Here is a 24475-nt window from a genome sequence, read left to right as displayed (position 1 = left end):
ACTCTGTAGTCTCAGGGTGGTCTCGAACTCAAGGTTGTCCTCCTACCTCTGCCTCCTGAGTGCTGGGATTAAAGGTGTATGCAACCACACCTGGCTTATTTATTTTTTTATACAAAGGTTGTATCCCATATTCCCTCTCCCCTGCCCCAATTCTGCTAAAAGTCTTCCTCTTTGGAGTTAAGCATAACTTTTAAATAATGGAAAAGAATTAAAAGCAGGGGGTTAGGGAAATGCCTTAGGAGTTAAAGGCTCTTGCTTGCAAAGCCTGCTTCTCTGGGTTTGATTCCTAAGCCATCCACATAAATTGAATGCAAAAAGTGACACAAGTATCTGGCATTCATTTGCAGTGGCAAGAGGCCCTGGTGTGCCCATTCTCGCTGTTTCTCTGCTCACAAATAAATAAAAATACTGCTCTGAATGGCTCAGTGGTTAAAGCATTTTCTTGCAAAGCCTGCTGGCCCAGGTTCAATTCTCTAGCACCTGTAAAGAAAAAAGAAATTAAAAGCAACTTTCAAAAATATTATTAATTCATTTGCAAGAAGAGAGAGATAGAATAAGAGAGACAGAATGGATGTGCCAGGGCCTCCAGCTGCTGCAAATGTATGCACCACTTTGTGCATCTGGCTTTTTGTGGGTACTAGAGAATTGAACCTGGGTCGTTAGGCTTTGCAGGCAAGCACCTTAATTGCTGAGCCATCTCTCCAGCCCCTAAAGGCAAATTTTTGATTCCACATTGTTTGTGAGGGGAGGATTTTGAATGCCTTAATAATAAAATCTGCTGGGCGTGGTGGCGCACGCCTTTAATCCCAGCACCCGGGAGGCAGAGGTAGGAGGATCGCCGTGAGTTCAAGGCCACCCTGAGACCATAGAGTGAATTCCTGGTCAGCCTGGGCTAGAGCAAGACCCTATCTAGAAAAAACCAAAAATATAAATAAATAAATAAAATCTTTGAGTTACCCTTTAAACATAGGAACTACTTCTGTTCCTTTTTGGACCTTGGCCATAGAGTGTCAAAATCTCCAGGTCCCCGAGGACCCCATTGTCCTGATGTCTCAGAAGCCACACTTTTGTCATTTGAGCTTCAGACATGTTAAGTGTGTGTGCATAGTTAGGTAGCATATTGATTGTCAAGGTACATTTGGTGGTCTACACCTTTGCTCCTCCTGACAATGAGGCAGGAGGACCTCTAAGCCCAGGATCCGGTTCCTAGACCAGCCTCAACAGCGTATCAAGCAAGACCTGGTCTAGAGACCAGAAAATGCCGCTTGTCCGTTGCCATCACAAAGTGCCGATCATTCCTTTTTACCCTCTTTGCTTAGGCAAAAATAAGGAGACCTTGAGAGTTGAGGTGAATTGAGTGAGAACACCCTCAGGTTTAAGTGTGAAGTGCTGAGATAAAGACAAGAGAGGATGTAGTTGTGAGGGTCCCTGTCCAGCCTCACCTGGATGCTGTGGAATTAAGGAGCCTGTCCACCCCCGCCCGCAGTGTGTTGAACAGCCCCCCCCCCCGTGAGGCTGGCCCACCCTCACGCGTGACAAGGTGGGGTAAACGGGGGCCACACGACCTCCCCACCCTGCATCTCTGCTCCCCTGTAGGCGCTAACTTTAAGGTCTGTAACTCTTCCCCTTCCACCCTGTGGGTCAGGAGGGCACACGTGCCTCCACAAATGAATCTTGGGCTCAGTTTCACACTTCTCTCCTGTTCTTGTGTCTTTTCTCATTCTTTCTACTTGGCTATTTATTTATTCAGTGACTTTCTGGAACCTCTTGTGTGTATCGGGGACTGCCCTGTGCTGAGGTACAGAGGTAAACAAAACAGACTTTTATTCTGTCCAAGTAATCTGGAGGTAATTGACAGGCATTAAAAGACAGCCCAATCGCTGGGCGTGGTGGCACAGGCCTTTAATCCCAACACTCGGGAGGCAGAGGTAGGAGGATCACCGTGAGTTTGAGGCCACCCTGAGTCTCTATAGTGAATTTCAGGTCAGCCTGGGCCAGAGTGAGACCCTACCTCAAACAAACAAAAAAAAGCCCTATCATAAACACAGACCACAAACAGGGCTACCAGCCTGTTTCCAGAGGGTCTTCTGATGACCACGGGCCACAGTCATCTCCCACATTCTGCTCAGAAGCCAGAATAAAGCAGTCTTCTAGGGGACTTCTTGTGACATTTGTTACTTTTGAGCATCTGCCTCCACTGGACTTGGCTTTTGAGGTCAAGTCCTTCCCCATGAGAGGGTGCCCAGCTGAAGGCAAGTCTGGGGTCAGACAGTTGTATTCAGCATGTACATTCTTACCATTGAGTTTTGCTCTTTGCCTTTAAAACCTTGGTTTGTGCCAGACGTCATGGCGCACGCCTTTAATCCCAGCACTTGGCAGCGAGAGAGGTCGGAGGATCGCCGTGAGTTTGAAGACAGCCCGAGACTACATAGTGAATTCCAGGTCAGCCTGGGCTAGAGCGAGACCCTACCTCGGGATATAAACAACAACAGCAACAAAAAACTTGGTTTGTTGCAGTTAGTATTTGCTTAAAAATGTGTTTTTGAAAATTGAGGCAGTGCTGGGGTGTGGTCCCGTGATCAAGTACATGCCAGCAGGAATGAGGTCCTGGTTTTGAGCCCCAGCACTGGGAAGGGAGCAAGGATGGCTGTAAAGATAAAGTCAGGAATTTGTCCCTAACAAGCTTATTTTAACTCACACTCCGTAAGAGCCAATGAATAGTCAAAAGAAGAGTTGCTGTGGACTGTTGAGACCCCCTTGGGGGTGCCAGGAGAGGAGAGGTGCCTCCTGCCAGGCTCCTCTGTGTGGGGGTCTCTTACCAGCCCTGCAGCTCAGGGGCGTTTTGGGTCTTTGTCTGAAAAATTGGATAGAAGTCCTGGCCCTTGGGGTTTCGTTCATTGCAAACTGAGGGAGGAGGTAAAATAGGTGCCCAGAAAGACAGGGAGTCGCCAGGGTCTGTTCTGAGGCCCGTGACCTTTGGAGCCCAAATTTCACAGAATGCAGGGGACCCTCTTCCCTAGCATTCCCAGGAAGCCCTTGGTGAGTTCCTGTTACCGCTTCTGCACACTGCTGCCCAGTGAGGCCTTTTGAAAGGTCACGTGCCTCTGAGTGCCTGAGGAGAAAAGACTTCCTAGGAGAGGAGCCAGTGACCCCGGCAGCCTGAGCAGGCCGGGTAAGGCTCTGCGGGGCCACACGTCTGGCTTTTGGCTCCGTGGTTCTTGAGGGCAGACTGACTGACTTCTGTATGTCCTTTGTTACACAGTGCCCAGAGAGAAGACATCTGCTCTCCTGTCCCTTTGAGGAGTTGGGGGCCCCCTTCTGAGCAAACTGATGGCAGTTACTATCTTGTATGAAGCAAACTTTGGGGAATCTTAATACTTTTAAGCACAATGATGGAATAGATCTGGCTGTATTGAATCTTTATTTCTAACTATAAGTATGATATTTTATTAGAGTTAGAATTGTGTGCATTTTGCAATTCTATTGAGTGTGTAGAACCAACAAAACAAAGCAATGAAAGTCAACCTGCTTTGAGACATATTCTGCCAGAGGCCCTCATTTTCACATTTGAAGATCATCCAAGATTCCGTTTGTGGTCTGGTCCCCTCACAGATTTGCTTTCAGGGAGGGGCTCTTCTGCCCTCCGCTTTCCAGGCAGTGTTATTGCTGTCTCAGCCAGCTTTCCCTAAGTTGTCATGATTAGCATATGCTTCTGACCAGCCTGATCACTCTCATTGGAAGTTAGGTGATTCTCACATGAAATCTCTTTGAAAGTATCTCCACATGTAATGTTCAGCTATGAGAATTCTATTAAATCCTGTAGTATTGAGTAGATGGCCCATTTTAAGTACATGAGTTCTATAGACTTGGTGATTATTTCTAGAGAAACGTATTACTGGGAAAGGATGAAAGCTGAGTGGCCGGGCACACTCTCGTCCTTGCAACTACTCAGGAGGCCACAACAGGATGAGCGCTTAGCCTGGGTGATGAAGAACACCCTGGGGGTGGCACAGAGGTCTCATCTGAAAAAACGAGGGAGGGAAAAAGCAAGGAAAAGGAAGGAGCAAACAAAAGCAAATTTAAAAACACCATTATTTATGTTGTTAGCATGTCTTGAACATTTCTGTGTTGATGGCTAAATGTCAATACCCTTTTACATGAAGTTACCTTTACTCTAGAAAAACAAACAATTCTAAGTGGTAGTGAGCTTCCTGATTCTAGGTGTATTTTAAGTTGTTTGGGACCCGTGCTTTGCAAATCTATGTGATGACAGACCATCTTATTTTTGTTTTCCCCAGTCCTTCATCAATAGTTACTTGAGGACCTGGGGAGCTGGCTAGTGGATAATTCACTCATAGCTCAGGCCCGAGCACCTGGGTCTGACCCCCAGATGCCACATCAAAAGCCGGGAGCCGTGATGGCTTCTGTGGCCAGCACACGACGCCATGGCAGCCAGCTAGGAGCCAGCGGACAAGGGGCTTTCCCAGAGGCTTCGTGAGCACAGCAAAGAGCCTGAGAAGCTCTGCCTCGAATGAGGCGGACAGGTGAGGACCAACTCAAAAAGTTGTCCTCTGGGGCTGGAGAGATGGCTCAGTGGTTAAGGCGCTCGCCTGCAAAGCTTAGGGGCTCATGTTCGACTCTCCAGATCCCACGCAAGCCAGTTGCACAAAGGTGAGGCAAGCACAAGGTCACACATGCCCACTAGGTGGCACAAGCGTCTGGAGTTCAATTGCAGTGCCTGAGGCTTTGGCCTACCCATTCATTCATTTTCTCTCTCCCTCCCCACCCCTCTCTCAAATAAAGGTTGAAGAGGCTGTCCTGTGACTACACGCGCACTGTGGCGTGTGTGCCTGCTCTCGCATGTTGACACGTGGAGCACGCACGCACGCACGCAGAAACGTACACGTAACTAACAGTAGGTTTTTAGACAAGATAATTCCGTGGTGGGGGCTGGGGATGGCTCAGTGGTTAAAAGGACCTGCTTGCAAAGCCTGATGTGATGGCTCAGATTCAATCCCACAGCACTCACGAAGCTAGCCACAAAAGGTGCCACATGCATCTGGTGCTCATTTGCAGTGGCAAGAGACCATAGCTCACCCATTTAAGTAAGTAAACATGTAATTTGGGTTTCTTTTTTGAAATTTAGATATTAAAAATATTCAAATATTTTTTTATTCATATTTATTGGACACACACACACCAGGGCCTCCAGTGCTATTAATGAACTCCAGAAGCATACACCACTTTGCGCATCTGGCTTTATGTGGGTACTGGGGAATTCATCCTTGGGCCAGCAGGCTTTGCAAGCAAGCACCTTTAACCACTCAGCCGTTTGTGTGTCTCCCCCCCCCCCCTCTCTTTAAAGCAGGGTTTCATTATAGCCCCAGCTGACCTGAAACTCACTCTATATCCTTGGCTGGCCTCAAGTTCATGGTGATCTTACCTCAGCCTCCTGAGTGCTGTGTTTAAAGGCATGCACCACCACACCTTCTGTTTTAAAATTGGATTTTTAGGGACTGGAGAGATGGCTTAGTGGTTAAGATGGTTGCCTGCAAAACCTAAGGACCTAGGTTCGACTCCCTAAAACCCATATAAGCCAGATTAACAAGATGGTGCATGTGTCTAGAGTTCATTTGCAGTGGCTAGAGGCACTGGTGTGCCCATTCTCAGTCTCTCTCTCTAGTGTAAATAATGTTTTTATAAAGCTCTTCAGGCTGGGCATGGTGGCACATGCCTTTAATCCCAGCACTCGGGAGGATCGCTGTGAATTCAAGGCTACCCTGAGACTATGAAGTGAATTCTAGGTCAGCCTGGGCTACAGTAAGACTCTACCTTGAAAAACAAAACAAAATGCTCTTTAGCAAAAAGTAATTTCTTTCCTCTGGAAGTATTGAATGCTCAGATTGTAAGCAAATGCCAATGTAATTGTGACCAAGTTGTGTTCTTCAAAACCCAGTTGTCTGGTAACACTTGGGAGTTACAGTGTTTTGCAGGTTGAAATGAAACCACTTCTACTCATGAGTCACCCTCAGGTTTAAATGAGATACTTCAGTAGGAAAATATATGCCAAGTCTATGATAAAATGAGAATTTTAGCACTAAACAATAGGAACTACATCAAGTAAAGATAAACCAGTTATTACTAGACATTCCTAGTATCAGAACAGTGGGTTCCTTTGCTCTTTGGTCCTAGTGTGTGTGTGTGTGTGTGCGTGCGTGTGTGTACGTGCATGCATGAGCATGGTTGTGGAGGCCGCAGAGGAGGACATAGCGTGACCTCTGTTGTTCGGTCTGCTCTATTTCCTGAGACCGTCTCTCGCTGAAGCTGGGGCTGTCCGTTTCTTGGTTAGACGGCCTCCCCAGTAGCCCTCTTCTCCCTGCTCCCCCACCTCTGGCTCTGCGGTCACAGGCTCGCACTGCCATGCCCTGCTTGTCACACGGGGGCTGAGGGTCCAACTCCGTCCTCGTGCTTGGGCAGGTTATTAGTTACTTCCTCATTGCCGAGACCAAATACCTGACAAGAAAGCAACAACTTAGAGGGGCTTATTTCGGCTGGCAGGACGTTATCATGGGGAAGGCAAGGCAGCCAGCGTTGGAGGGGCCTCCTGGTCACGTGGTCCGCAGTGGTGAGGCGGGGTGAGCACGGGTGCTCAGCTGCGCTCCTTTCCATGCGGGTTAGCGCCCTGCCCCACAGAGCCCTGCCACTGCAGCCAAGTTGGGTCTCACCACCTCAGTTAACCTGATCAAGGTAATCCTTCGTGAGCATGCCCAGAGGCCCATTTCCTAAGTGACTCCAGGTCCTGTCAGGTTGACAGTATAAGCCATCTCAGGAAGCAAGGGATCTTACCTGCTGAGCCATCTCCCCAGCGCAGTTCCACATTCTTCATAAGTTTTAACAAATCTCCAGTTGCTGCTGGTGTGGATAGGCCATAGCTGTCTTCTCTTCCTTCTGGAGACTGAGGTGTAGCTTTCGGTCACCTCCTGTGAGATTGTGGGCAGACCCTCTGGAAAAAAAGTTCCGTAAAGACTGTACATTCGATTAGCCCCTCTAGAGCCGAGATTCACAAGGCCAGTGAAGTGGAGGAGGAGATGGGCAGTCCACTTGGGGAGCCCCCTCCTGGGCCTGGCAGAGTGCCCAAGACAGTGAACCCAAGGAGTAAGTAATGAGCAAGGCGCACCCGGCGGCTAGCAGTGCAGAGCACGGTAAGTGGTGGCCTTCAGGGGCAAGTGGGCGCCTGCCGAGCAGCGGCACATCTGTAAAGGTGTCGCGGGAACCGAGTCACACCTGAGAACAGTTGACACGCAGCCAGGTGTGAGTGCCGTTCAGAGGACAAGTGGCTGAGCAGTCCCGGCGTCACAGAAGCACGCCTCCTGGTCTGCACAACGAGAACGTTCTTGAATGTACAAAGCGGAGAGTCACCGTGAGAGGGGGCACATTTGTAGCCCCAGCATTTGGGAGGCTGAGGCGGCAGGAATTTTTGAGTTGTAGGCCGGGCTGGGTTGTACCGAAAGTACCAGGCCAGAGAGATACATAGCAAAACCCTGTCCAAAAATAAATAACTAGAAAACCAGGAAGAGAGAGAGCTGTGTGGGGCAGACTCCTGGACGAATGTTCCCACAGTAGAAGTTCTGAAGGGTGACAAGTAGCTGAAGACCCCGGTCCACCAGTGGCCCCTGTCACCCAGCTCTCAGGGCCCGAAGGACAGAGCTCCTTTGAGTGTACCAGCATCGTTGAGCTTTTCCATGAAATGCTTTAAGTGTCCAGACAGCAGGGCTCACAGTCAGAGCAGATGACCTTAAAACCCAAGCAGCTGCATTCCTGCAGGACTGTGAGCCTGGGCCGAGCAGCAGCCTGGGCCGAGAAGCGCGCATCCCTCCGCTTGCTCGGGGCCGCAAAGCAGTGGCCGCCAGTCTGCGGTCACGTAGCGTGGGCGGAGACTCACCACCGTCACCCAGCAGTCAGGGCAGCGCTGTGCATAATGAGGAAGAAAAATATATTTTCAAAACACACATGCTTCTGCCAAAATGGTACATGTCTCCCCTTCTCTAACTTGGTTCCTTCGATTGCTCAGAATGTATTCCAGTTGTAATTTATGACATCTATGTCTGTTGAGGTCCGAGTGTTGCGTTTTCTTGAGCTTTAAAAATAAATCGGTTTTAGTGGGGGAAATTGAACCTACATGATACTGTTAGGCATGTGAACACAAGCACATAGCTGAGAAAGTAAAAAATCACCGTTTCTATGGTAACTTCTAACTTCTCATGTCACACACATTACTGAAGAAACGCATTTGCCAAGTCTGCCTAGTGATCAAATGGCTCTGCAGGCATACCAGCCAGGGCAGGCTTGTGCTCCTCCTCTGCAAGGTCTTCCCCAGTAAACCTAGCTCTGCTCCTCCAAGTAGCCCTGGGCAGGAAGCTACTGTCCTTCCCTGCGGTGCGGTAACCTCTGGGTCTGCAGCGTCTTTGTGGTGGAAGTTAGCCTGCAGGTGACTGACGCCATTTCCTGCCTTTCTCCTTTGCAGATATATGTTGGGTAAAGGAGGAAAACGGAAGTTTGATGAGCATGAAGATGGGCTGGAAGGCAAAGTTGTGTCCCCCTCCGATGGTCCATCCAGGGTGTCCTACACCTTACAGCGCCAGACTATCTTCAACATTTCCCTTATGAAATTGTATAACCACAGGCCCCTGACCGAGCCCAGCTTACAGAAGACCGTTTTAATTAACAACATGTTGAGGCGAATCCAGGAGGAACTCAAGCAGGAAGGCAGCCTGAGGCCTGTGTTCACCCCCTCCTCCCAGCCCAGCAGCTCAGTGAGTGACAGCTACCGGGAGGCCCCACCGGCTTTCGGCCACCTGGCTCCCACTCACCCCTGCGACCTTGGAAGCACTACGCCCCTGGAGGCCTGCCTCACCCCAGCCTCCTTGCTGGAGGACGACAATGACACGTTTTGCACTTCGCAGCCTGCAGCTCCTACCAGAGTCTCCCCTGCGGCCCTGCCCCCGGACAAGGACAGCTTCTCCTCTGCCCTGGACGACATTGAGGAGCTCTGCCCCACATCTACCTCCACCGCGGCCGCCAGCGCAGCGCCCGACAGCTCCAAAGAGCCCTCCGGCGGCATCAGCGGCCAGAAAGCTGAGGGGCCCCAGGAGGGCCGCCCAGATGACTCGAGACTCATCGACTCTCTGCCTGGGAATTTTGAAATAACGACATCCACGGGTTTCCTGACAGACTTGACCCTGGATGACATCCTGTTTGCCGACATTGACACGTCCATGTATGATTTTGACCCCTGCACATCTGCGTCAGGGACAGCCTCCAAAATGGCCCCTGTGTCGGCCGACGACCTCCTCAAGACTCTGGCTCCTTATAGCAGTCAGCCTGCCACCCCGAGTCAACCTTTCAAAATGGACCTCACCGAGCTAGACCACATCATGGAGGTGCTCGTCGGGTCCTGAGGCCTGCGCGGGGCCGTGACGGCTGGGCGCGCTGTGCATGCACCCTTGCTTGCCTTTTTCAGAGACCGAGAACATTTTACAAAAGGATCACACTAGTTTTTGCTGTGAGCAGAGTTGGAGTGCCTTCATCCAAGTATGACCACTTTTAACACCCTATTCGGAGTGGCTCCTGGTATAGGAAAGAGTTCGTTTGAAGACAAGGTTGCTGGTGTTGGAGACAGACAGAGACCGTGCAAGTGAAGCACAAGGGTTATGTTGGGAAAGCTGTAAATCGCATGTGCATATTTGTCTATTTTTTCTATAAGTTTTATTGCAAGAGGTAAAAAAGAAAATATATATATATATATATTATTTAGATAATCTCAGTACTTTTTCTGGCAATTTCGCCCTGTATAGGTTGACTTGGCGATTCAGCCTTTTTAGAGGCATTAACTCCTCCTCGTAAGTGCTACATTTACATGGCTGTTTAGAAAACTGCTGCCCAAATTTATTTTATATTTTTGTACAGATTCTGCAGTTTATGATATTGTTTTTCTAAAAACAAATGCTGTTTATACCTATGAGATAGCTATTTTGATAGGATTTGCTCACATAGTTCCTGCAAACTTAAGACGTACAAGTTGCACTTGTACTTTTATAGAGTTGTAATGTTTTATATGTGTATGGTGCAAGAGAAAATTGTATCAAATCAATCTGCAGTTGATGTCCCCAAACACACACACACATACACACACACACACACACACACACACACACACAGTGCTTTAAGAAAGGGCCAAGTGATACCACACCTGAATTTCACAAGCACTGGGTGCTGGCAGTGTCTCCTGCCAGCACCCAGACTTCCAAAGCCAGAGTACTGTCTGCTCATCAGACTTGCGTTTAACAGTTGGTAGGAATTCGGTTTAAGTAATGGTCTCCTTACCTCCCTCTTTTGAGCAAAGGCTTTTGTCTTACTTAAAAGTATATTTATGCCAAGTTTGCTCTTTTAATTGTTTTTATTTTTTAGATGAAAAAATCTTTCCCTTTTTGGCATAAATTTTATCATGAGCCTACAATTTTACATAACAGCAAAATTTTATGAAAAGCAAGCGACCTCTTCTTGAAGTGAGTCCTCTTGCGGTGCTTAGGGCTCAGGAAGAAGAAATTCTCCCCAGAACGCAGCAATCATGTTGCTGACTTGCCTTTTCCGGTGTCCCTTGCCTAGAGCTTTTGTTCCCTCTGTTGCTAAGAGCTGCACATGCCATCTTTATGATCACCACAGTCAGCCAGGGCGCACCCTTGCAACATCTGTGACTCTGGAACCTTGGGTCTGTCACTTTACGTCATGGGGTGCGGTCTGGTTGCTTTCTTGAATCAACTGCTCATCTAACTATACATTACATGGCTGAAATACTCAAATACATCGACAGGAACTTCTATGCATGTTTCTGCCCCCCCCCTCCAATCCCTTAAGAAGTAGCTTTTTGTTCCCGGTGACAGCGCTTAGTGTCCAGGTGTCCCCCGGTGTCTCGTGCCCCTCGCCCGGTCTCAGCCTTTCTGTCTGAGTTCTCCTTCCTCACGGTGGCACTTCAGCCGTCAGGTTACAACCACATTGTTACGCAGCTGGCTTCTTTAGGAATAATTTTTATATTTATTTAAAAATGTTTAAATTATGCGATTTTTGTCTTTGTTGTTTTGTTTGTTGTTGTCATACGTCAGCATTCAATCACCAGTTCTGCTCACTTCTTGCCATCGATAAAATTGGGTCTTTCTGGCCAATTAGAAAAGCAACTTTATGAATGGCACTTTAAACAAGCCATAGTTTTATTTTTATAGTGCTCGTGGTAAAGCAGATATGTTTGTGATGAAGGAACTGCTCGTCTAAGTAAAAGATTTGTGTATGACATGATGAAATCTTTCTGCATCCTAATTCCTCCCCCCCCCCCCACTTAAATGTGTTCTAAAAACTAACACGAACTTGGCACAACAGTGAGAAACTGATCAAAATTACTCCATCTTCTCTGAGCACCCTAGCTCAGACACCTGCCACCGGTGTTACTTCCTTTACGACAGGGACCGTTGGTGACGGTGAGGATGGCTTCTGCTTCCAGGTGCGACCGCACTGTGCCTGTCCACTTAAGAGCTTCCCTTCTCGTAGAGAACTTGCCTGCCCCCACTGTAGGGCGGGAGGGCCGTGTGCATCTACGTACACGCGCGTGCACAGTAGTGCCGGGTGTTCAGACAACGGCAGTGGGAAGCATTGTTTGCCATTGTTAAAAACTGATTTACAGTAACTTAGAACAACTGTACTTCTGTTGGATTAGCAAGTCTTGTGTTTAAACAAATCCCGTATGTTGGGCAAGAGTTCAAATAAGCACAGAAGAGTATTGCCAAACTCGGTTCTCTGGCTCTAGCACATGCGTAAGGCCGGGCTCTGCAAACCAACCTAACCCCCCAGCAGCAGCCGGCAAGTGCTTTGTAACTCTCAGTCCTCGCTGTGAATTCTTGTTGCTCGAAGCCTAACCAGACGGACATGGGAAACCCGTGGCCTGTTTTCAGAGAGCGCCAAGCCATCAGGAGCGCGGACCGTCATTGCGACCTGTTTATCTTAGGTGCCATCCCGTCAGGGGGGGCAGGAGCCGGCGCGGGGTCCCCCAGTTTCCAGTTTGAGTGTGGAGTGGGTTTCCACTGCTGGCAGCAGAGCCTCACCTTTACCAAGGTGGTATCCAGAGCCAGGCAGACAGCTCGAGGTGCCTTTCATGAGAAGGGCATGCCAGGCAGGTCTGCGCTGGGAGGGAGTTACTGACAGTGAGGTGCAATGAAGTGACAAGGTGAGAGCAGAACCCTAAAAGCTTTGAATTTGAAGTGATGTTTCCCCATAAGTTATTTATTCCTTTTTTTCTGTGTAAATATATTTATTTTACTGTGGAGCTCTAACATCAACTGGGTGGTAACATGCAGAATGTATGGTAGGAATGTATTTCTTGTAGGAATGTAAATCTGTATGAAAAGGGGGTCCAAGCCAGACCTCCCCCCATCTTCTCATTGAATGCACAGTCCACGTTCATTTTTACTCTTAATCTCAAATATGGGTCTATTTGAAATATGCAAAAGGTATGGACAAAGGAATGTTTTAATACCTCCAAATTTTTAAGAAAATCTAACATCAAAAGGGTTGATATTTTTAAATGTTTTCTTAGTAGCACTTTTGCTTGATGACAGAGGGCCAATCACACGGGCACCCACTTTTCATACCAAAGGGTGAGAAATGGCCACACCTCCCAAACCTACTGGGTGTCTTTATCAGCTGAGCTTTTGATTGCCATAGCCCCTTGGAGTGCCCCAGCTACCCTAAGGTCAATCAAGGAAACTTTTTTCATGAAATAAGCTCCAAAGAGCCAAAGTATCAACTTACAGATCATTTTTAAAGCTTAAATTTATTATTAACCCCCTTTGCGGTAAACAATGAATTAAGAATACCGCAAGGACAGCCTTCTTCAATGACAGATATTAAAAAAAAAAAAAAAGGAAAAAAGAGACTCTACTTTGTGCAGCGATTGTTATCTACTGTATATGAATTGTCTTAATTTCAAAACTTTGCTTTTAGAAATTGGATCTTTATACATTTTCTGAGGATACTGGGAAGAGCGTATCTGACTTGTCCGAGCTGTAAATGGTGAGCTCCCGGACCCGCCCCGCGCCCGGGCAGCGGGGTGTGGGGGCTCCTGCCTGTGTACACGTGCTCCCGATGCTTCCAAGAGTGAGTCTACGTGGTTCTTGAAAATAAGCCAGGATCAAATGCTCTTGCAGACAAAGCCAATCAAAATTGTGGACTTTTGGGGATACTAAGTTTGGAAGAAAAGTGTACAAACAAGATGTTGCAAAAAGATGTACATACATGTTTGGTGCATGGGTTTGTCAAAACAGAGGTGTGACCTTTCCCCACAGACCTGAGAGCTGTGCCTTTTCTATGCAATATTCCAGACGTCACATCGGAACCCAGAGGGCTGTGTTCAATGTAGGTTTGGGCTGTAATCTAAACTATTGGACAGATTAAATGTACATGAAAATGAGCAGTCTTTTGTAGTTTTATATTATACAATAAACCGTTCACAGATGACACGCGTTCGCAGTCCTCTCCTCTCTGGAGTCGAGTCAGCTCGCGTGTGACCGGCCCCTCTCCGCACGGCTCACGGAGGGGCTCTGCCCTGCCTTAGCTACCGGCCTTCCTGAACCGCCTTGCACTCTTGATTCTCCCCGGGCCTCTGGGACCCTTCTTGCCCTTTCTCTCACTCCTATGGCCCAGCGCTCTCCAGACATCACGATTTTTCCCAGGCCTCCACACAGTCTACGTTTTGCTTTCCTGAGGCGATCAGCCTTGCCACTCTCCAAGCTCTGGACTTGTGTGTGTACCCCCCCACCCCCCCCTTCAGTCTCACCCTCCTCCCAGGCAGGGATTGGCTGCCCACACAGGCGGCCGGTCTACCAGTTCCAGCTTCGTGTTTTTTTTGTTGTATTTTTGCCTGGTGGCCTCTGACATCTTCCTTTCCCTTACACTACTTCCGCACCAATGCATGCTCTCCGCCCGCCTTGTTTACCACCGTTGACCTGTGTCACCGGTCTTAATTACCATCTCTGATGCTAGTTCACATGGTAAAAACCCAGTGGCTCACATGATGCCTGCATATTCTCCAAGTGCCATTGATGACAGTGTCAACCCTGCTATGGTGTGCTGGGCGGGGGGGGGCTGGGAGGGGGCAAGTGCAGGTTGGGACACTTGGCAGCTGAAGGGCCAGAGGTGGATATGAAATAGCTGGGAAGGAGCCAGGCATGGTGACACACGCCTTTACTCCAGCATTCGGGGGCCAGAGGTAAGAGGATCCCCATGAATTTGGGCTACCCCGAGACCACATAGTGAATTCCAGGTCAGCCCAGGATTAGAGCGAGACCCGACCTTGGGGGAAAAAGCACAACAGGGAGGGTCTGAGGAAATTGGCCAGGGTAAGAGTGCTTGCTGTGTAAGCCCTGGAGCCTGATGCACCCTGACTTGATTCCCATCACTCATAAAAAGCTGGGCATGGCCACACACACCTGTACCCCAGGAAGCGGCCTGGAGAATTACTGAGGCTCGCTGATCAGCCCGTGTGACCTAAGATGGCAGCTCGGGATTCAGGGAGGGGCTGTCTCAGGAAAACAAGTGAACAAACTTACAGGAAAAGAGAACACTGGGGCGGTTTAGTGGTTAAGCACTTTGCCTTTAAAGCCTGAGGACCCCAGTTCCAGGCTCAATTCACCAGGACCCACGTAGCCAGATGCACAAGATGGCACATACATCTGGAGTTCATTTTCAGTGGCTTTAGGCCCTGGTGTGCCTATTCTCTTTCTCTGCCTATTGCTCTCAAATAAATAAATCATAGATTAAAAAAAAAAAAAGGACACTGAACATGCCGCTGTGGCCCCTGAGGCACACACGTCATGCACATCTGTATATATGTGTATGTACTACATACATGCAAAAAAAAAAGCGGGGGCTGGAGGGATGGCTTAGTGGTTAAGGTATGTGCCTGAAAAGCCAAAGGACCCATGTTCGATTCCCCAGGCCACACGTTAGCCAGATGCACAAGGGGGCGCACGCGTCTGGACTTTGTTTGCAGTGGCTGGAGACCCTGTCGCGCCCATTCACCCCCCCTTCTCTCTCTCAAATAAATAAAACATTAAAAGAATTTTTTTTTTAAAGTGGTCATGGTGGCTTACACCATCAATCCCAGCACTTGAGAGGCTGAGGTAGGAGGATCACGTGAATTTGAGGTCCGCCTGAGCTACACAGTGAGTTCCAGGTCAGCCTGAGCTAAAGTAAGACCCTGCCTCTAACAAAATAAAAAGAAGAGAGAAGCAAAGGAAACTGGGAAATGAGAACTACATTGAGACGGAGTGGAGGAAGGGCTATGGGTTGAGTTGTGTCACCCAAAGAGGTTAGGCTCCATCAGAATGTGTCTCAACAACAGGAAATTGGCAGAGGTAAACGAGTTAAAATGAAGTTCCTCGTTGAGGCCCTAATCCAGTATGAAGTCTGGACAGGGCCAGCCGTGCACTCAGAGAGAGGCCATGTGGGGCTGGGGCTGTGTAAGTCAAGAAGTGCCAGGGGGGTCAGGGAGGAAGCAAGCCCTGAGGAGCTCACCCTGCTCCTACCCTGACCTTGGACTTCCAGCCTCCGGAAAGGACCACAGGACAGGTGCGCAGGTGGCCCAGTGGAAACCTCTCAGGGTAGCTCAGAGCCATCCATGGTCTTGCGTAGAGTGGTTCGTACCAGCTTATGAGCATCTACATTTTAAGTGACTCACTTGGATAAGTCATTCAACTTCTGTGCTTACGAGGACAAGGCTAACCAGAGCCCCTTAAAGCCCTTTGAAAAGGTTGGCAGAGCTGGGCGTGGTGGCGCACGCCTTTAATCCCAGCACTTGGGAGGCAGAGGTGGGAGGATCATCGAGAGTTCGAGGCCACCCTGAGACTACATAGTTAATTCAAGGTCAGCCTGGACCAGAGTGAGACCCTACCTCGAAAAAAAAAAAAAGAAAGAAAGAAAAAAAAGAAAAGGTTGGCAGGACAATGAAAGCGCAAAGAGGGAATGTGTTGTTGAAAGTCTTGGCGTCTCGAGCTGGGCTTGGCATGTGGTAGAAGGAGGGAGATCACGTCCGCCCTGCAGAAAGAGAAACGGTGCTTGGCATCACCCTCCTCTGTTCCAGGGTTTCAGCCCGTGCTCACTTCCTGCCCCGTGCCCAGTTCCTGGCGCATGCCAGCACCTGGCCTGTGCCCTGGCTCGTACCCACTCCTGCTGCAGACGGACCTTTACTTCAAGGCCAAGCTCGAACGCCTGCCCACAAAACCACCTCTTCCTCTGGGCTCAACACTTCCCAGGTCCTTAGCAGGTCCCGCCCCGCCTAGCTTTAGATTGGCTGCACGATACTCTGTGACCCTCTGCAAGTCTTCTTCTTCTTCTACTTTATTTGTTTGAGAGAGAGATACACTGGCTATAACACCCATAAGCCAACCCCCAAGAATACACCACCTCCAGGAGGCATTAATTACCAAATCTCCATCAGCTGGGAACCTAGCATTCAGAACACCTGAGTTTATAGGGGACACCTGAATCAAACCACCACATTTGGCACCTGGACCCCATAAATTGACAACTATACATGATGTAAAATGCAATGCATTCATCCAACCTTAAAGGCCACCATATTTTTTATCAATCCCAATGATGTTCAAACATTCTCATGGTTCAAGGTCTTTTTTTTTTTTTTTTTTTGAGGTAGGGTCTCACTCTAGCCCAGGCTGACCTGGAACTCACTATGGAGTCTCAGAGTGGCCTCAAACTCATGGCATTCCTACCTCTGCCTCCTGAGTGCTGGGATTAAAGGTGCGCGCCACCACGCCTGGCTGTAGTTCAAGGTCTTTAACTAAGCCATAATACCAAAAAAAATCCTCCTCCAAAACCCATAATGGCACAGAATAAACATTCTTACTACAAAAGATGGCACTGAACATAGCAAAGAAATACTCAAGCAATACAAGATTTAAAACAACCAGGGAAAACATCAAACTCTGTAGCTCCAAATCCAACAACTCTAGTCAGTGACAAATCTCCAAATCCAATAATTCTAACCAGCAACAAGTTTCTGGAGTTTCATTTCCGGCCCTCCAGCTAGGCTACTCCAGTCCTGGAAAACTTCATCAGGGCCCAGCAGCTTTCCTTAGCAGCCATCTCATGGTCCCGGCATCTCCACTGGGTCTCCACTGCAACCCACGGTTCATCCTCACGGCTCCATTGGGTTTCCATGCAGGCATCCAGCAAACCTGCTTCACACTGCCCATGGCCATTTCCAAAACACAAGACCATGTTGAAAACTCAATGACCCTGTCTTTCCTGCATTTCTCATACTTCACAATACTAGGCAGGGTGCCAATTTGTTAATCCAGGGGGAAATAAAGCAGACTTTGAAGAACAGGACACTCCTTCAGTATTCAGGCCCCTTCAAAAGAGTCTACATTCTTCCTGTTGTCCCAACGCACATCAGCTGGCTCAATCTCCATGGGTATAATCTCTTAGACAATTGCAGGTGAATGGGCAGCAGATTCGGCCCAAAGATTTCAGTTTTTCTGTGCCATATCCTTCTGCTTACACCAGTCCATTTCTATACAATGCAACCCTGCACAAGTTCTCAGGACATGGGCATAACAGCAAGCCTCTCACACAAACTGCTTCTAGCCCAGTCCTGGCAAAGCTTTCTCGCCCTCATAAACCAAACTTCACAGTCCATAGTTATTACTGCATTCAGGTCTTTCTACTCTGATCATAATAAAGTCCATCAAGCTGTACTTACAGCACTGCAAGGCATTGCTTAGACCAAGGTTTCAAATCCTTCCACATTCCTCTTAAAAATCAGCTCCAGATACCAAAGCCACACAGTCAGATTTTAAGCAGCAATCCCACTCAGACGCTGGCAGCAACTTTACTATTGAGTCAGGTTCGCATAGCTGGCAGGAAACACCTCATCAAGAGCAGTTTTGGGGGGAAAATAAAGGTTTATTTTGGCTCCATGATGGCAGGAAAGACGATGGCATGAGCAGAGGGTGGACATCACCTCCTGGCCAACATCAGATGGACAACAGCAACAGGAGAGTGTACTCAACACTGGCAAGGGGACACTGGCTATAACACCCATAAACCCGCCCCCAATAATACACCACCTCCAGGAGGCATTGATTCCCAAATCTCCATCAGCTGGGCACCTGGTTTATGGGGAACACCTGAATCAAGCCCCCAAGCTGACTGAAGGCACACGTCTCTGGAAGGCCACACAGGAGGGACATCTGCAGAGGACTCAGGGCCTGTGAAAGGCCTCAGAGTTGGGTCATCTGCTCACAAGGGCCTGGTTCATGGTAATACAAACCAAGACGTCAAGAGGGGAGGTGACAATGGCGTGAGGCTACACAGTGTCCCTAGACATGGCATTCACGGCTCTGCAAGTGAGCCATCTGAGACAGCCTGTCCCGGGCCCCCTCACTCACAGCCTGTACCCTTTGGTGCTGTCTTGAACCAGTCCCTCAGACCATCACATGGAACGTTGGAGATTAAATGAGTACACTCATTTAATACACTGGTACACTGGAAAGCGTTTCGAACAGTTCTGGGACGCTTAGAAATTCCAGCCAACTGTGTTTCCTAGAACTCGGGAGGCCGAGGCCGTATTGCCGCATGTTCAAGGCCAATCTGGTTTACTTAGTGACATCCATGGCTTATAGCTAACATGACAAAGCTAAAACCCAGGTCGCTGTTGGGCTTGCGTTTTTTTTTTTTTTTTTTTTTAGGCTTTTTTAAAAATTTTTATTTACTTATTTGAGAGCGACAGACAGAGAGAAAGAGACAGAGAGAGAGAGAGAGAATCATCGGCACGCCAAGGCCTCCAGCCACTGCAAACGAACTCCAGACGCGTGCGCCTCCTTGTGCATCTGGCTAACGTGGGACCTGGGGAATCGAGCCTCGAACCGGGGTCCTTAGGCTTCACAGGCAAGCGCTTAACTGCTAAGCCATCTCTCCAGTCCAGGGCCTGCATTGTAAGTGGCGCTTCAGTGAAATGCTGGGGCACTGTAGCGCGGAGGGCTCGTTTGTAGGAGGCAGCATGCTTTTTCTAATACATGCTGTGTTCATGGTGGTCAGCTTATGTGACTCCGGAATCTGCATCCCCATTACCTCTTCCCTCTTGGCTTCTAATCCCTTTTTGTTTCTTTTGGAAGAGAATCATTGTTGCATTAGGAGGAATGGGTTACGGGGCTGGAGAGATGGCTTAGCAGTTAAGCACTTGCCTGTGAAGCCTAAGGACCCCGGTTCAAGGCTCAAGTCCCCAGGACCCACGTTAGCCAGATGCACAAAGGGGTGCACGCGTCTAGAGTTGGTTTGCATCTGAGTAAAGGCCCTGGCACGCCCATTCTCTGTGTCTCCGTCTGTCTGTCTCTTGCTCTGCTTACAAATACATAAAGATTTATGTATGTGCATACACACACACACACACACACACATATATGATTTTATTTATTTATTTATTTGAGAGAGAGAGAGAATGGGCGTACCAGGGCCTCCAGCCACCACAAACTACCTCCAGACATTCACGTCCCCTTGTACATCTGGCTTACTGGGTCCTGGAGAGTCGAACTGGGATCCTTTGGCTTTGCAGGCAGATGCCATAACCACTAAGCCATCTCTCCAACCCACGTAAAGATATTTTTATAAAAGGATGAGTGGGTTGCCGCCTATCAGCACCCACGTGGCCTGGGAAAGTGCTGATGTCTGTGAGAGCTCTTCCAGCAGCTGAGGCTAGCCCCTGCTTCACAGAGCTGGGGCTCTAGGCTCCGGAAAGTTCAGCAGCCTCCTGAAGTCATGCAGCTGGCAAGTGGCAGAGCTGGGATTGTATCCGGGGAGTCTCCTCTGCCCCCCTTCCTCCTCTGTTCCCCTTTGCTCCCTCTCCTCTTCTCCCCTTCCTTCCCCTTCCCTCTCTCACTCTCCTCTCTTTTCCCTCTCAAGTAAATGCTGTACCATTAAGTCATACCGTGCCACCAGTTCTATTTTTACTGTTTTTTTTTTTATTGTTGTTGTTTGGTTTTGAGAGAGAGAATGGGCCCGCCAGGACCTTCAGCCGCTGCGAACGAACTCCAAGTGCGCCCCCTTGTGTGCACGTGCAGCATTGCATGCTTGTGTCACTGTGTGTCTGGCTTATACGGGACTTAGAGATTCGAACAGGAGTTCCTGGGCTTCGCAGGCAAGCGCCTAAACCGCCAAGCCATCTCTCCAGCCCTTGTGTGTTTGTTTCTGAGGCAGTCTGTCATCCAAGCTGGCTTCAGACGTCTGGATTTTTAGGAGATCCTTCCATCTCTGTCTCCTGAGTAGCTGGGACCACAGGCTCTGCTACACAGTGCTCTCTCTTAGGACCTGTTTAATATAGTACACCTGTGTCCCCAGCGTGGAGGCTAAACAAGGTGAGGGGTCAGGCTGTTCTAACGTAAGCAGCGACCTCTGTTCTTAGTGGTGGTTGCGGGTCCCTCCAGCATTGCCCTAGGGAACAAAAGCTGGGAGATAGATGGTTAGTGGAGCCAGCCACGAGCCAGGGGTTGGGAAAGTTTTTCAGGGACCCAGGCTCCACAGACTAAGCCCTGGCTGTGTGACCAGTCACTTCCCTTCTCAGGGTCTGGAGGACAAAAAAAAGGCAGGATATGCCAGTCCTCTCTCGCTGAGGTTTGGAATCATAGTGTGAGGACGGAGGGGGTGGCTCCCACCCGCATCTCTGGGTGGTGGGGGTCCAGGATTTTACAAAAGCTGCTTAAGGGGACGTTCACTGCCCTAGGGTGCCAGCTTTCGAGGCCTCTGGGAGACAACACATGCTGGCATTGTCCTTGGAGCCAGGGAACCTCTTCAGTAGCAGCTGGCTGTCTCAGACCGCCCCCTCCCCACCAGCCTCTCAGGTCCCCTCCCCCAGGCTGGGCCAAGCTGTCAGCTGCTAGCAACGCCTATTGTTCAACAGTGACAAGAAGTGGCTGCAGAGCTCAGGCTGGAGAAAGGCTGGCGGGCTGTGGAATCTCTCAACACCCGCTCTCTGGTGCTGGCCCGCGGGCCTCCAGGAGAATAAACATGCAGCTCTCTCGCAGTTGGGGGTCAAGCATGCTTGTCTTTCTCTGGTCAAGCAGAGTGGAAAGGGTGTGTTAGCTGAGGAGACAGGGCCGCTGAGAAAAGACTCACCTGCATGGCCGAGGGTACTGCTGGGCAGCCGGACCCTGTGGCGTGGTGTCGCGTGGCGTGGCATGTTGCTCTTTGTGCGATGTCACCTGCCGGACTTGGAGAGGGTCAAGCAATGAGGACACTCTTGGACATGCGTGTATAGCTTGATCATGCACGCTGCTTCTCGGTTTCTTTGTTCTTGGGGCAATTCCAGAAGGGATAAGAGTGGGGAAGGCAGAGGCAGAGGGGCACACAAGCCCACCAAGTAAAGGACTTGGAGATGTTCAGAGAGACTGGAAATTTAACTGTGGGTTTTCTCTCTCTCGCGCTCTCTCTCTCTCTCTCCCTCTCTTTTGGTGTTTCGAGGTGGGGTTTTACTCTCTATAGAGCCCAGGCTGACTTGGATATAGTCTCAGGGTGGCCTTGAACTCACAGTGATCCTCCTACCTCTGCCTCCCAAGGACTGGAACTAAAGACATGAGCCACCATGCCCGGCTGGAAATTTAATTAGGAAAAGACCAACGTCCACACAAGCCATGAACAGAAGTCACACATTCTTTTGGAGTTTTCAACAAAAGTCAGGGAGCTAAAGTCATTGGGAGATTAGACTCTATCTTTTCTGTCCCTGGGAACCACCCTCCTCTTGCCCCAGACATGCCCAGTCAGCCTCAGTTGAGGGAATGGAAGTTTCCCAGCTATGTGGCGGCCACTGCCCACCTTCTCCATGGAGCTTTTATAGATAACCAGCCTAGGAGTCAGACAGACCCTTTGCTGGTCTGGACACCCCCATCTCATCTCTGTCCCTTTCTGCTTCTCAGTCACCCCCTTTCTTCAGGCCTGCATTCCTACTTGAAGTAAGCTTTGCTGCCACAGAGCACCGAGAATGACTAGGGACACTGGGTGACACTGGCTGCTTTACATGGCAAGGTCTTAGTTGGGGGGGCGGCTGGTCTTTGGGCCCTGATGGGGTGGAGTGGTTCCAGGACTTGGTTCATGGAGTGCTGAGGCCCACTGAGTCACAAGGATTCACTGAGGAGTGCTCAGAGCTGGAATGCACAAGGGCGCTACCCTCTGAGTGCCTGGCTTCCTCATGGGGAGCTGTCCAACTCCGTGGTTACTCGGTCCGTTGAGTAGAAGTTTTCCTCTTCTGTTTTCCAGGTCACTGTGAGCAAGCAACTCTTAAAAAACAACAACAACAACAAAAACGCTTTTAAGCAGGACGTGGTGGCGCACACCTTTACTCCCAGCACTCGGGAGGCAGAGATAGGAGGATCGCTGTGAGTCTGAGGCCACCCTGAGACTACATAGTGAATTCCAGGTCAGCCTGGGCCAGAGTGAGACCCTACCTCAAAAACAAACAAACAAACTTTTATTTGAGGGAGAGAGAATGCGAATGGACACGCTAGGACTTCCAGACACTGCAAACGAACTCCAGACGTGTGCGCCCCCTTGTGCATCTGGCTTACGTGGGTCCTGGGGAATTGAACCTGGGTCCTTTAGCTTTGCAGGCAAGCGCCTTAACCGCTAAGCCATCCTTCCAGCCCCTGAGCAACTCTTGACAGTATGCAACCGGGTGCGGCTGTGGAGGCCCATTCTAGGCACAGAGGCTGCCGTGCTGGGCTGGCGGGGCTGGTGAGTGGGTGTTAGGTCCTTGGGCAAGTGGGCTCTGTGGAGAAGCATTTACCAGCAGGACGGCAAAGCCCACGGCACCAGCAAGGAGCGCGGGCAGCAATCTTGAGTCACTTCTTCCGTATGATCTGCAGCAGGATGTATGTGGGTTGGGGATGCCTGGGACCCCAAATAAATATGATGATAAATAAGTAAGATCTGAGGGTGGAGGGCTCATCCTGCATGTAGGCAGCTAGCCCGTGGCTTTGTGTCCTGGTCCCAGCAAAGAAAACAGTTACGAGGCTGAAAAGGGGAGCTCCGCAGCCTGGTGAGGGAGAAAGTTCTCAATGACGTTAATCAGCAGTGGACCCCTCAAGCTTTATCGCTGGCTATGCAGGCCAAATGGACCAACTGGTGCCTACCAGCAGCCAGGGCTGGGGCCCTTGAGGAGGCACTTTCAGTCCTGGGCACGGGGCTGGGCCCTTTTTTTAAAAATTTTTTTTGTTTGTTTGTTTATTTATTTGAGAGCAACAGACACCGAAAGAAAGACAGATAGAGAGAGAGAATGGGCGCGCCAGGGCTTCCAGCCTCTGCAAACGAATTCCAGACGTGTGCGCCCCCTTGTGCATCTGGCTAACGTGGGACCTGGGGACCGAGCCTCGAACCGGCATCCTTAGGCTTCACAGACAAGCACTTAACAGCTAAACCATCTCTCCAGCCCACTGGGCCCTTTTGATCGCCCTCTCAGCGAGGCAAAAAGGGAAGATCCGAGACCCAGGAAGGTTAGGCAAGGTGGTACAGCAGTCAGCTTAGGGAGGGTGGCCTTGTGTGCCTGCGCTGGTCTTCCTTGCATCTTGGGGACACACTGCCCTCTTGTCCATGGGTCACAGTTTCCTTTGGAGGTCATCGTGGGGATGTCACCAAGTAGAAACCTTGGACATGATCCCTGCTGGCTCAAGCCCAGCTCAGTAGGGAATGAGAGAAGAGTTTCTGGTCCCGGTCGTGTGACCTGCCGAGCCCCTGCAACATGGTCACGGGGAAGCCGGCAGTCAAGAGAGGGCCTCACAGGACAGAGGAGCTGCCACCGGATCCTTGCGGTCCCAGAGGGGCCAGAGTGCAATCCTTCCTTCCCCTCCTTCTCTCTCTTCTTGCTCCCCTTCTTGGTTTTCTGATGTGTGTGTGTGTGTGTGTGTGTTAGACACCAACTCACACTGTAGCCCAAGCTAGTCTGGAACTCACAGTGATCCTCCAGCCTCAGCCTCTCGGGTGCTGGAATGATAGGCATAAACCACCATGCCCGGCTGTTTCTCACTGGCTTTCATTCAACTGATATTAGTGGCTCATCCAACTCAGCCTCCCACAGCAGTAGGCGGCTCCACCGCCCACTTAACACCAAATCCCTTAGAGTTGTCATTTTTGGGCTGGAGAGATGGCTTAGCAGTTAAGGCACATGCCTCTGAAACCTGAGGACCCAGGTTCGATTCTCCAAGTCCCACGTAAGCCAGATGCACGTGGTGGCACATCCATCTGGAGTTGGTTTTCAGGGGCTAGAGGCCCTGGTGTGCCCATTCTCTCTCTCTCTCTCTCTAGTAAATAAATAAATAAATAAATCTTTTTTTAAAAAAAAAGAAAGAATATCACTTTTGGAGCTGGCAAG

The 24475-nt window shown here is 49.6% G+C and overlaps 1 protein-coding gene across 3 annotated transcripts in view; it reads left to right on the top strand.

Moving 5' to 3' along the window:
- Positions 1-13560, top strand: part of Sertad2 (SERTA domain containing 2) — a 125809-nt gene extending 112249 nt beyond the window's left edge. For 2 of the 3 annotated variants that reach the window (XM_045137351.1, XM_045137350.1), the window contains exon 2: positions 8525-13560. In XM_045137351.1, the coding sequence (XP_044993286.1) occupies positions 8529-9458 (930 nt within the window). In that variant the 5' untranslated portion in view covers positions 8525-8528 and the 3' untranslated portion in view covers positions 9459-13560. Of the gene's footprint in view, positions 1-4419; positions 4545-8524 lie in introns of those variants that run through there. The other variant, XM_045137352.1, reaches the window with a different exon arrangement.
- Positions 13561-24475: the final 10915 nt, after the last annotated feature.

Source organism: Jaculus jaculus, chromosome 18, assembly GCF_020740685.1.
Source record: "Jaculus jaculus isolate mJacJac1 chromosome 18, mJacJac1.mat.Y.cur, whole genome shotgun sequence".
In the NCBI taxonomy this organism is placed as follows: domain Eukaryota; kingdom Metazoa; phylum Chordata; class Mammalia; order Rodentia; family Dipodidae; genus Jaculus; species Jaculus jaculus.
Note: the sequence above shows the minus strand (reverse complement) of the source record. Positions and strands in the feature narration are given on the sequence as shown.